The sequence below is a fragment of the Sinocyclocheilus rhinocerous genome, unplaced genomic scaffold (assembly GCF_001515625.1).
Source record: "Sinocyclocheilus rhinocerous isolate Xijiao unplaced genomic scaffold, SAMN03320098_v1.1 scaffold1376, whole genome shotgun sequence".
NCBI classification, from domain to species: Eukaryota; Metazoa; Chordata; class Actinopteri; order Cypriniformes; family Cyprinidae; genus Sinocyclocheilus; species Sinocyclocheilus rhinocerous.
The window spans coordinates 327,057-340,992 of NW_015646354.1; the positions used below are offsets into that span (position 1 = coordinate 327,057).

General features: G+C 39.3%; 1 protein-coding gene and 1 long non-coding RNA gene across 3 annotated transcripts in view; one reads left to right on the top strand and one right to left on the bottom strand.

Annotated features, from left to right (window-relative positions):
- Nucleotides 1–2,339, bottom strand: part of ldha (lactate dehydrogenase A4) — a 9,000-nt gene extending 6,661 nt beyond the window's left edge. Inside the window, exons 1-2 of the mRNA XM_016511616.1 lie at nucleotides 2,241–2,339; nucleotides 186–320 (exon numbers count right to left, since the gene is read on the bottom strand). Of these exons, the coding sequence (XP_016367102.1) occupies nucleotides 186–314 (129 nt within the window). The 5' untranslated portion in view covers nucleotides 315–320; nucleotides 2,241–2,339. The remainder of the gene's footprint in view (nucleotides 1–185; nucleotides 321–2,240) is intronic.
- LOC107707551 (uncharacterized) overlaps nucleotides 1,421–13,936 on the top strand; it is a 15,063-nt gene continuing 2,547 nt past the window's right edge. The window contains exon 1 of one of the 2 annotated variants that reach the window (XR_001636267.1): nucleotides 1,421–1,696. This is a non-coding gene — a long non-coding RNA (uncharacterized LOC107707551). Of the gene's footprint in view, nucleotides 1,697–8,832; nucleotides 8,966–13,936 lie in introns of those variants that run through there. The other variant, XR_001636266.1, reaches the window with a different exon arrangement.

Genomic DNA, 13,936 nt, shown 5'->3' on the forward strand with positions numbered 1-13,936 from the left:
TATATACACATACATATATATATATATATATATATATGATTTAATTATTTATCATTATTAATTTATCATTATTAATTTATCAAATTAATTTTAAAATTTTTTAATGGCAAAGCATGAATGCTGTAGTTTGTTTATATTATAACACGACTGATGTGGCTGTGGATGTAGTGCAGTGACTCACTGACCTTGAGGAGGACGCTGACGGCGGCAGCCATCCCAACCATCCCCACACCCACCACGGTCACCTTGTTAGTGGGCCCAGCGGGCTCCTCCTTGCTCACGTGAGCGATGAGCTTCTCCTTCGTAGAGGCCATCTTCAGCTGCAGGAGACAGAAACTCATCAGCTAGGATGCATTTCAATGCATCAATGATTTGCTTTCGGTATCAATGCTTTTCAAGATAGAACGAAACGGCATCTTGTAAATGATCTGTTAAAGCAGTTGTTCATTTCATGACACTGAGGGGTCCACTGAGGGATGTAGCCATTTTATTTTATCTTCACGTCAAGTGCAGTGAGGGAAAAGGTTAAAGGTGTAAAGGTTTCATCCGTCACGTCCTCCAGCCTCTGCAGTGTTGTGTGTGCAGACGCACGTAGAAGAAAGGATCTGCAGGATTCATACAAATCGGATCAACAAACCACCGTAAGAGCCCCTCACTCATGATTCATCACAAGCACTTTAGAGACCGTCCCTAACGTCTGCAGTCATTTATCATCACTAGAAAACTAAACACTTTAATGAATTATGCTAATACTTGAGAGACCATGTAGAACATGCACTTATGAGTGGATTACATTTGCATTTATTTATTTATTTACAATTTTTTTTAACCAATAAATAGGAACATTTTAGAGTTGAAGTTGGTGTTGTATTGCTGGATAAATATTGAACTGAACAGTGATATTTTAATTAAATTGTGACTATTTATTTTAACAGTAAATTGGAATATTTACAGTTGGTATATCGTTGGATGTCAATAACACTTGTACTTAGGGATGTAACGATTCACTGAACTCACGATTCGATTCACGATTTTTTTTTTTTACAAAATAAGACAAATTATTAATTAAATGTGTCCTTTTATTATTGCTTGGACAAAATGCTGCACATTTCTTTGTGAAATTGAACTTATATATATATATATATATTTCAAGATGTTGGCAAGAAATTATTTTCATTTAGCTTAGCAACTTAATGTACTACAATAACTAAAGCAACAACAAAATTAACAACTATAGACATATTTAGAAAAAAAAAAAAAAAGTCAAATTAAAATCAAAACTTAATAAATAAACTTAAAAAAAAATCATTTTAAATAAAACTATAATAGTATATCAATGATCCTATAATAGTATCTCAACTATATACTAAAATAACACTGATTCGCAGTCGATTCTGATGACTTTATTACAGTAATTAAAAGGCATTTTCCGGGTAGAGGGCGGTGTTGAGTTGACGCAAATTGTGCATTTCATTTCGAGATCATAAATGGGGAAATTCTGCACATGCTGAAATAAATACCGACTCATCTCGCGGAAAAAATTGTGCAAAACGGGACCTTTATGTAGTCAAGCGTCCCTAAATGCAGCCATAAAAACCACAAGCACCAGAATCCTTTGCGGTTCAGGAAGCGAGAAGTGCATCGAGACAGCTGCATCGGTCCATGCGGAGGATTTCTTGAAGCACGTAGACTTCAGGTGACTCACAAACCTGAATTATACACCAACATCCAACAAAACAGAACCGCATGCTGCAATATACACTACAATGCTCGCTAATAATCACTGCATGAACGAGAAGGGCGTGTGTTTATACGTCAATACCTACAAATAACCTTTATTTTGAAACGAGCAGCAACAGGTCGTGTTTGAGTTCACAAGGAGTACAAAAAAAAAACGCGTGGAAATACTAGTAAATTGTTGTATTCATGATGTGTAACGTTATAGACGATTGTTACGTTATAGACGATTGTTACGTAACATCAGTCAGACTGCAAATGTTGATTTCAACAGGAACGAATGATGATTAGCTTTCAACATCATCTCTCTGCATATTACAGTAAATATGTGACTAAATACACATCCTAATGATAGTAGAATGACATATATAGATTCTAAACATTTTATTACATATATTATGGAGAGAAAATACCACCCAAAACCGCATATTCTGCGCTTTAAGACTGTAACTTTTTCATGAAAGGTGTTTTAAATTACTAACTAGTGGCAGCTTGTGTCTTACCTGTATGTAGTAGTAGTTTGACCGTGTAGACTGGTCTGTGTCTGTGTCGTTACTCCGCACCGATGCTGCTGACTGAGAGGAAGGGGCTGCGCGCTTTATAAAGCGCAGAACGCCCGCACGCTACGTGCGTCATTCGCATATTAATCAGGTGGGCGTGGCTTCGCGTCTCGTGGTGGAAGTCACGTTCATCTGGGGAAGCGTCATGGAAGCGGATGCGGCTCGGTGGGTCACGTGCGACGGTTTCATTACACTAGTAAGTGTTTCTTAAAGGGGTCATATGATGCGATTTCAATTTTTCCTTTCTCTTTGGAGTGTTACAAGCTCTTGGTGCATAAAGAAGATCTGTAAAGTTGCAAACACTAAAGTCTCAAAACCAAAGAGATATTCTTTATAAAAGTTAAGAGTCAGCCACACCTACCTAAAACGGCTCGTTCTAACACGCCCCCACATATCTACCTCATGATGTGGGAAGATTTTCATAACGCCGCCCAAATGTTAACGCAAAGAAAGAAGGCGTAACTTTAATTCTCACTGTTGCCGCCGCCGCCGTGTTGTGGAGTCGCTGTGTGTTTCGTTGTGAAAGCGAAACTACTTTGTTTGACCTTCCAAAAGAGGACGATATCCGCTTCGTCATGCCTAGAGCTGATCCATGCTGGTCGCTGAGGAAATACATCCAAATACACAAAATAATGTTCTTTTTAGCAGCATCATATGACCCCTTTAACCTACATATATGATTAAGTCACAAATTATCTGCCTACAAAATATATTTAATATGGAAAATATCTATTGTATGTTTAATGCAAGTATTTTTGTTATTTATTATTTATTTTTTGCAAATAAACTCCTCAACAAAAATATGCCAACCTTATTACACAAAACCAGTCTTAAGTGTAAATTTTTCAAAATTGAGATTTATACATCATCTGAAAATTTGAATATCTGGAATCTGAGGGTGCAAAAAAATCAAAATATTGAGAAAATCGCCTTTAAAGTTGTCCAAATGAAGTTCTTAGCAATGCATATTACTAATCAAACATTAAGTTTTGATATATTTACGGTAGGACATTTACAAAATATCTTCATGGAACATGATCTTTACTTAATATCCTAGTGTTCATAACTTTGAGAGAACCTTAGCCAAAATTCTGAGAATGCTCCTGTTAGCTGGAAATATTCATATTGAAACATTAATTACATCGATTTTTTTTCTCACATTGAATTATCTCATATATTGCAGGCTATTGAAGCCAGTTGTTGGATGTAAATAAAATAAAACCGCACTTGAAAACTAATATAATATAGTAATAATAAAAATAAAATAGGTTGAATAAGTAAAATAGGTAAAAAATTAATGAATGCTAAATAATAAAAACTGTCTGTTAATCTGTGTGTTAAGTTGTTAACGTTTGGACCATTGATAATTGCAAGACACTGTATACACACACAAACTGCAAACCTCACAATGAAAATGCATGAACATAAGAAAAAAATACATAGAGGAATTTCGCAAGAGGATGCTGTGAATATTTCTTCTCTGTAAGTGCAGTGTGCTTCAAGAATAATGAGCATCAGAGTCAGAGGAGTGCAGTGTGAATGTGCTGTGTCATGGTTAGCTGGCTTGAAGCTTTCACCAAAACAAACTGCCCAAGGAAATGGATGCACAGGAAGAGTATTAGTGTCAGTAGATAGTGTTATAGCAGTACTGTAGAAATGTTGCATCTTTTTATCTTTTAGAATACAGAATGCATTTTTATAATTATCTCCATGATGATAACTGAATTATATTTATTATTAGCCTACATGATGATAACTGAAACGTAAACCATCAGTTTTAGACTAAAAGTTAAGAAAAAAATTTTTTTTTTTTTTTTTTACCTAAAAACGGACAACAGACTGATTATTAAGTTGTAAAAAGAGCATTCTGTGCTGTGTTTACATGTTTTGTAATGAAACTGCACCATCTTGTGGTGAGAAAAGTGGAATGGACTTTCTGGATAAATATTAACATTTCGGTTTTCAGTATTTTTCCTGTTTAAGTTCGGTTAGAATCTTTGTTATTTGATCACTGTATGATTAGATCTAAATGAGTGACACTTCAAATAAATAATTGCTATTTTTCTGATTTGGAATAGCATTCCTTTCCTTTCACTAATTTGGTAACCAAGTGGTAAATAAGAAATAAAAGTGCTTTTCATAGTTGAAATAAATCTATTTGTCGTCTTGCCACAGGGGGCATTTTACCCCGTCTTTCCCTACATTAAACTCCTGAGTTAATGTTCTTATTTGCATTTTTGTGGTGTCAGTGTCATTGATTGGACGAATGCGGCATGCGACCTGTTTACATAAAGTGGGACAAAACAGGGTGCAAAATTGAAAAAATAAAACCTTGTACTCAGACAAATGAAACTACATTTATGTATCTTATATGTACTAAGCTACTGAGCTATGCTTTGATACAACCTCCCAACTTTTCTCTTTTTTAACAAAATGTGCTTTTTTTACCTTGGATCCCTCATGACATTTAAAATTGAAAATATTTTTATTTTTAAACCTAATAGCAGTTACCCTTGCTGGACCTGTTTTGTCCCATGTCTCAAGAATGACTGGTTTAGCATTACGCATCTTCGTATTATATATTGGATTATATTTTACTGGAAACACAAGTATATAAATGATGTACTTTATGTTGTAGAATAAAATGTGACCGTATCTTGAGCTTGTTTTAAACACAAACTTTATTTCATTAAAACCCCATTAAAAATACCAATTGACTTCAGGACGATGGAACCAGAAGTGACTATAAAGGTAAGAATAAAACAGTCTTGTCTTCACTCCAGTTTTACGCGTTTAACATCACCATTTGACTTTTTTCGCCTCAAATGCTGAAATGACTGTTTATATGCTTCCGTGACTGTCCAAAACGTGTGAATATGAGGCACGTGATTGGTTGTCTGTTGCTAGCCATCTAGCCATAAGCAATTAATTCACACTGTAAAATTCTGGCTGCTAACCCTGTTGCAGAGCAGGGTTTCATAACTCCATGTAGAAGCACAACTAACCCTGCTTCTAAGTGTTTATCATTTTCAACTACAAACAGAAAACTTTTTATGTGTTTTGGCTATTCATTTAGGGTACATTTACTCAAACAACAATCTAATAAAATGTGAAAAGTTTTGCGTACGGACAACAACGTTGCGATCCCGTTTCACACGAATCCTAAGGGAAAGACTAAAAATGCTGTATTATTCATGCCAGGCCAGTAGTTGGCGATGTAACTTTGTAAACAGAGACTACACACCTGTGCACGTACACATTCTTATAGGGTGCTTCTCAAACGGAAGGCTGCATCCTACCGAGGCTGCGTCCTTCCTAGTCTCAGCCTCAGACGTCACGCCCACGGACCGTTGGCTGAACGTCTGATGCATACGGCACACAAAAGTGGAAACACTTCTCAGCCTCAGCACGCCCACGGACCGTTGGCTGAACGTCTGATGCATACGGCACACAAAAGTGGAAACACTTCAGGAGTTTCGAAGTCGTCATCGGATTGGTTGAATTATACAGGATTTCCGGGAGACGTGTGTGTCGCGTGCTTTAATGTTCCGCCTGGAAACAAAGATGCTGTGACACCAAACCCCCTCACGAAATAAGAAAGCCGTCGTGTTTACAACTGTGACGACGAGCGCTTATCAGGATCAACTAAACGCTGGATTCTCAAAAGTATGTGAAATATTTCAAGTTCGCGACACAGAATCTTTAAAATACGTCCGAGAGTTTTACACACTGGTCTGTTATTTTTGCCACATTTCCACGCCCCGAAGAGTGACGCTGAAACGAAATGAACTGTGATTGGTTGTTTGACATGTCAGTCAAACGGTCTCATGGGCGGGCCTTGGCCAAAGAAAGCTGCCATGAATTCAGACTGACGGCTGAAGGTCTGGCTACACGAGACTACGTCCTTCCTAGCTCAGGCACACTAGAGGATTTTAAGGCCGATTTTAAGCCCAATCGGGGGGTGTGGCCCGATTCGCGGCTTGTCGCAAGCGATTTTTTTGTCCAAAAAATCCTCTATTGTGTGGTGTCATTACGATTATTTAACTGCTCCCGATCGAGACTTCTGACAAGAACATCAACATTCGGGACAGATCCCTTTTCTTGTGAGGAAGACAGAGCCCAGGCGGAGGAAGAATTTGCTGATCATTATCCAGACATTACACGGTGCTTTGATCAGGCTGTAAATTATGACTTCACACCCTTTAAAGAAGCGTCTCCCATGGTTTTAAAATCGGTTAAGATTTGAAAATCGTCTAGTGTGCAGCCAGCTTTAGTCCTTCAGAGTCTTGTAGGCTAGAGTCCTCCTCGGCATTAAACGCTAGAATGAGACAGTCAAGTAAGTGTGCGTGGCTACGTCACATATGTTCCCGCCCTCACCACCACGGCACGAAAATACGAATAAAACTTAGTTTTGGAAAAATACTTTGTATTACAAATCATTATATTATTTGGCTTTCTATTAATGCAATACAATGAATCACAGCCGTCTAGTCTCCCGGTGGCTTACATTATTGGCAGTTTAGAGTTTAGTGAGTAATTTACACCAAAACAAAAAATAACATCTATGCTTTCATGTCTGGAAACATTATTTTTGTCTTACATTTCATAATAAATTCAGACAAGCTCAGTACTGAATCGTTTTTCGTCAGTTTATTGTCATGAAATGGAATGGATACAAAGGATTGTGGGTGATTGAAAGTCGCGGGGGATATATCCCAGCATCCTTCAAATTCAGCTGAATGAAGGATGCGAAACGAAGGTTGCCTTCCAAGGATCCTTGCGATTGAGATGGCCTTCAGTGACGTTTGATGACGTGGCAGCCGAGATATGCAGCCTTCGGAGGATGCAGCCTTCCGTTTGAGAAACACCCATAGACTAACATGTAGCCTAATATCCGCATGAAATCACTTGTTTTCACAAATTCGCTTGTTTGAGACGAACAATATCTTTTTACATTTTTATTATTTTTTTCCAACTTTCACAGCGCTTTAAAACCATTTTCAAAGGTTTGCATTTTTAGGCCGTAAAACGTATTAAATGTTTTCAGTGTTTTAAATGAAAATGGTGTCGTATAAACTCCCCGTTACACAACAACTGCGTTTTGGGGCCGTGAAAATGTAAACTTTTGAAAACGGGTTCAAAAGTTTCTGAAAACGATACCGTTATTGTCTCTGTGTAAACTACGAAAATGCAAACGTGTGATGTCATGCACATTCTGTTGGTATGTGCACAGGTGTTTTTTTACAAACGGACATCGCCAACTACGGGCCTGGCATGACGCGGATCTGTGTGAACGGGGATCTTTTTGACAATGGCTGCGTTTACACTTGGCATTAACATGCGACCTGTATCTAGATGTTGTCCACATACACATTGAAAAGACAAATGTAAACGCGCTTCTGATTGGAATGTGTCCTGATCCAGAGGTAGTCGTGGACGCATTGTGATCGGATCTCAGAGTAATGTAAACGCAATCCAGCCATCGTGTCTGCATTCGCAGGTCAACTTCACGTCAAACCCTGTCCCCTCTCTCCCGAAATGTCAGAAGAAAGATGGAGAAGAGAACCCGAAAGTTGCAGAACCACTCATTCTCTGTAAAGAATGCACATTTTTCCCAACACAGCTGGCAAAATAAAACCCACCACTTCAGGTCGACTTTGCACCAGGGCCATCCTCTGCAGACTTATAATATTGCGCAGGAAAGACAGATCCGATCGGTTATCCAGATAGAGAAGTCCGATTATGTTGCCAAGTGTAAACCCGCCTTGTCCTGATTGACTGATGATCCGATCTTCTTGATCGGATCACAGTGATCGCATGTTAATGCCAAGTGTAAATGGAGCCAATGTTGTCATCTGTATACAAAAATTTTCAATAACACAAAGGAAAAACTTTTCTGTTTTTAGTACATTGTTGTCATGTAAACGTACCCTAAATGAAGTGTGAAACATTTATTTACCTGGAGTTAAAAGCAGGGTTTAGAACAATGGGGATAAGTGCAGTGTGAAAAGCCCTAAAAAAGAGAAGAAAATAACACATAAAATAGCTAAACAAACAAACAAACTTTACAGAAAATCGTTTTTTTCGCTTTGAATCCTGATCTGTTTTGCTATATACAGCAAGTTTAACTTTAACTATGGCATTTGCTCTGCTAACTCAAGAGAAAAGAATTCATTTATTTCTCCAATGTTTACTCTCAATCCATCATGAAACATTCGTTTGTGTCTTCGGGGTGAGCTGCCACAACACGGTTATTGCACAGAGTTTTGAGACTTTTCTCGGCTGATGGCAACACAACAGTCATATGGACTTGGTTGAACTGAGCAAATAATCACATCACAGCTTTCGGCAAGTCTCATTTCGATCTCCAAACTACATTGGACCACACAGGTGCTAAATGCACCAACATTTGTCATTAAATGTTGCGGTTCCATGTGACACTAGATCCCGCAGGCCTTTTTTTATTCTGTGCTTCAACTTTCCCCATCTCTCCATCAAGTAAGGCAAACTTTTCCTTCTCTCCTTGTTTTTCAGATGTGCAAAGCTCACAGCAGCTCATCATGTAATCTCATCATAACTACAGCATTTCTAGTGAGGTTATTTTAAAGCCTAATTAACCCCAATTAGACGTTGATAAAGACTATCAGGCTCCACAGAGATGCACCATGGTAAGTCAGCATGGTAGGGACTGTAATCTTCATGTCATCAGCTATTATGGCGCCACAGGGAAAGCAAATATCCCCAGGGTTTTATGCCCTTATCAAACTTCTTTTTCAAGTCAGTTATGAAATCAGTAATTAGTCCTCAGGTTGAAATGAGGTGTAAATGAAAGCAAGGTTTGATTATCAACCTTAATTGATGCCCTTTGTGCCACGCTGTGAATGAACAAACTGACTCATATTTCTGTGTTAAATTGAAAATTGCTGAGAGAAATTCAGCTGGACACAAAATAAATTAATTTTCAATTAATTGTGGCTCCATTGACCAGGTCCAAAGTACAGCAAGCTCTGCAAAAACAGAATGTTTCCCTAACGTTAGTTTTTTGGGAACCAAATAATAACATTCTAGGAACGTTCTTTTTACAACCATAAAATAATGTTGGAGGGAGTTTTTTTTAGATAATCATAAAATAACTTATACAGAACATTTCACTTAATGATTATTTTTAAAGCAATATTCTGGAAACTGAGAAAGAACATTGTATTTCAATAAAGAAAGTTCCCTTTTGAAAATGGTCTCTTGCGTTGAAATGCTTTTGGGAGGCTAGAGCCCCATCTACGAGACGCCTCTATGCCCTTAAGTGGTCTGTGTTTTCAGTTTGGTTTGCAGCACAGAATAAGGACCCGTCCTTGTGTGACGTGTCATCTGTGTTAACCTTTCTGCAAGAGTTGCTGAATAAAGAGTGCATCCCTTCCACGCTCGAAGTATATGTGGCAGCCATCACGGTGAATCACCCACTAGTGGCTGACCACTCAGTCGGCAAAAACAGCCTTGTTGTTAAATTCCTGAGGGGAGCTTGAAGATTGAATCTACTTCTTCCTCATACTGTGCTGACCTGGGACTTATCCAAGGTCCTCAGGGCCCTTCGAGGTCCCCCTTTGAGGCGCTCCAGTCAGCCGACTTACCGCTCCTGTCGCTTAAGACTGCTCTTTTTCTAGCTTTAGCATCGGTCAAGTGAGTGGGTGATCTGCAAGCATTCTTAGTCAGTGCTTCCTGCCTTAAGTATGGGTCTAACGACTGTAGAGTCATCCTCAAACCAAGACATGGCTATATGCCCAAGACGTTCTGCACTCGTTCAGAGCACAAGTTATCACCCTTCTGGCTCTTCCTAACTCAGAGGATGAGCAGGGTCTGAATTTCCCCTGCCCGGTTCAGGCCCTTAAAGTGTATAGGCACTTTCGCACCGGAGGAACCTTTTCATAGTTTCTACAACTATTGGCGGAAGTTCCTGGTTTTTGGCGTGTTCGCACCGCATGAACTAGGAACGTATTTAGTTCTAGGAACTCCGTTTGGGGGAACTAAATTAGCTCCTACGTCAGAGTAGGGTCTAAAACAGTTCTATAGGAACTACCAATGACGTAAGTGTACGCTGATTGGCCAAACGCTTACGAAACACCGGCTACCCGGCATTTTGAATAAGCAGTGTAAAAACCTGCCCGGTTCAGGCCCTTAAAGTGTATAGGCACTTTTGCACCGGAGGAACCTTTTCATAGTTTCTAGAACTATTGGCGGAAGTTCCTGGTTTTTGGCGTGTTTGCATGAACTAGGAACGTATTTAGTTCTAGGAACTCCGTTTGGGGGAACTAAATTAGCTCCTACTTCAGAGTAGGGTCTAAAACAGTTCTATAGGAACTACCAATGACGTAAGTGTACGCTGATTGGCCAAACGCTTACGAAACACCGGCTACCCGGCATTTTGAATAAGCAGTGTAAAAATATTTACTCCACGAACATGGAAAACAGTGATAATGGCATTTACCTGTTGTCTGCAGCGTTATGTTCTTTTTTCAGCCTTGATGATAACACTGCAAGTTGTCATAGGAGATTTAGTCAGATTTTCATGCTCTTTCATTCGCGTAAATTGTGCATTTACATTCTATCTCCGTTATCATAAAACCCGCAACACACAACAAAAACGGCTCCAATCACAGCATTCTCCATTCAGCGGTTGTTGACGTTTGTAAATGCCGCAAATAAAGACGTCGCTGTCGGCTGCTTCAGAGCTCCTGCTGCTGGTGCGAATGCAACCAGGAAAATGGCCCGAGAGAGAAATTGGTTCTCTAGGAACCACCATCCTGGCTAGTTCCCAGAACTAAGTTCCTAGAACTACGTGGTGCGAAAGCGCCTTATGTTGAGCGCTCTGGCCACTTTAGGCAATCAGAGCAGCTCTTTGTATGCTTCGGAGGCCACTCTAAAGGGCTGTCAGTTATGAAGCAGAGACTATGCCGCTGGATAGTTGATGCTATAGCCCTGTGGCCTTCACTCCACCAGAGGAATGGCCTCCTCCTGGGCTTGGTCCAGCAGAGTTTCAATTGGAGACATCTGTGCGGCCGCCGGCTGGTCTTCGCTGTTGTCACGTGTGTGTTCCTGTTTAGTTCCCGTTTGTCCTTATTTGGTCCTTCCAGTTCCTTTTCCCATTATTAGTAATCGCCTATTCCTTGTTATTAGTTATCCTCATCACCTGTCTGCCCCTCGTTATCTGCCCTATTTGAGTTCGAGCCCGTTCTGTTCTCCCTCTGGAATTGAATGTCAACCCCTTGTCCTACGTGTGAGTTCCTGTCTGTGTGTTCTTTATTTGGAGAAATAAAGACTGTTTCCTGTTAATCCTCTTCGTCTCCACGCTCCTTCGTCTCCTTGCCTCCGCCACTGTAGGCAACCCGTGACAGCTGTCTACCTTCACTAGATTTTATAACCTGGACATCCCTGCCCTTCAGGCACGGATCTCATCCGCCTAATCTCCCTGATCCCCTTGCAAGTGGAAAAGGCCTTAGTTATGCTGACCCTTGCCTCAGGACCTGGGTCTTATTATTAGCTCATGCTACTTAGAAGCCCTTACTGCGGGCACTCCAGGGCTGGGCTCGCAGATCAGCTTTGTTTTGCGCTTACGTTACATTAGAAACTCTAAAAAATTATGTTTTGAGAACGTTCTAGGAACCAAAATACAATTTTCCCATAACGATCTGGAAACCTAATGTTTACATGAAGTAGGGCTGAAAATTCTGGAATCGATCGATTTTGCTGCCGTCTTTTTAAAATCTACATTCAGAGTTGTTTAGAGGACATGAGTGATTCGTTTTTTTGAGCAATTCTGTTGAGTAAATGGTTTAAAGCCTGACCCACACTACTCAAAATCCCTTACTGTTAAGGGTAATTGTTAAGGATGTGTAGTGGTTTGGTAATTAAAATAATGGGCAAAGTCTAATTCATGTCACGACCGGACATCTTTGGCCCTTCAGTAAAGTCGATTCCTCTAAGTGGAATTTATTGACTCTCTCAACTCCCAACAACTTGGAATCGATTCTTTTTGGTAATGATTCTCTGCCCTAACTATCAGTAAAGATGTTATTTACTGGTTTGAAATTAAACACTACTTTACTAATTACTGCACAATTTACACTTTCGAACATTTTGCATAGCATTAAAAGTATTTTTTTAAATAGTATTAAATAAAAAATCAAAAACAAATATTTTTTCTTGTGTACATATATATACAGTATATATATAAGAAGCTCTAAAAAAGAAGCTTGTCCATCATTCATATACAGTGATAGGCTGGGATTCACCCCTCCTAGGGACACAATTTAATGAAAGTAGAAAGCAGTAGAAAGCGAGACCTTGTGATCCCATCGTTAAGAGAGGAATCGGGGTTAATTGAGGTGGTTAGAGCAATAGTGTTTCTCCCTGAGGGGTGAGATGGTAAAGCCACACCAGCGCCCTTCTCTGTCACTGACACATGTGGGTGGTAAAGGTCAAGTGTGACCGGCCTGTATCTCTGTCTGGCCTTTCCTCCTACATTCCTTCACCTTCCTCATCCCTCTGATCGTCCTCTCCTCCTCTTCCTCCTCCGTGACCTTCTCTCTATCCTGCCGTCCTTCTCATTCAAACTCCATTTCACAGATGGCAGAAATCCGTGTGGGGCAGGACAGCCAGTGAGGCAGGAGGCTGGACCGACTGTTTACCTGTTTTTATCTGTTACCTGATTTTATGACTCTTGGGAAATGTTAGTGACCCCCTGCCAACGTGACATTCTCTCTGCTGTCAGTGGATGTGTGGATCTTCATACACTGGTTGTGTAGCTGTGAGTGTAGCTGATACATTTAAGGACTCTCAGATAAAAGTACTATTGTAGCACCATGGTTCATCAGTGGTATCAGATGGTAATACCATTTTATTGATAATGGTATCAATACATTGATGTAATATATAGCCACTATATTCTTGAAAGTTGAATGTCATGTAAATACCATTGATATGCTGTGGTACTAAAATTACCATGGTATTTACATGACATTCAACTTTCAAGAATATAGTGGCTATACATTTACATTTAATCTTTTAGCAGACACTTTTATCCAAAGCAACTTACAAAAGAGGACAATAGAAGCAATTAAACCAACAAAAGAGCAACAATATGTAAGTGTCCTACCATGGTCCAAAAAAATACAATCATGGTACTCTTTTGTATGTGTATTCCATGGTACACATCCAAAGAAACATGGTATTATTGAGATATACAGGTGCATGTAAAAAAAAATTGAATATCGTGAAAAAGTTATTTTTTTTGTAACTTATTTCAAAACTTTAAACGTTCTAGATTCATTACATGTAAAGTAAATCATTTCAAACGTTTCTTTTGTTTTAATTTTGATGATTAGAGCTTACAGCTCATGAAAGTCAAAAATCCAGTATCTCAAAATATTAGAATATTTCCTAATATTCTATCAAAAATTTGTGATTCTCATCAATCAAAAAAAGAATTTGCAAAACAGAAAAGTTCAAGTTGATTAAAGTATGTTCATTTATGCACACAATACTTGGTCAGGGCTCCTTTAGCACAAACTCCAGCATCAGTGAGGTGTGGCATGGAAGCGATCAGCCTGTGGCACTGCTGAGGCACTATTGAGCCTTCAGCTCGTCTG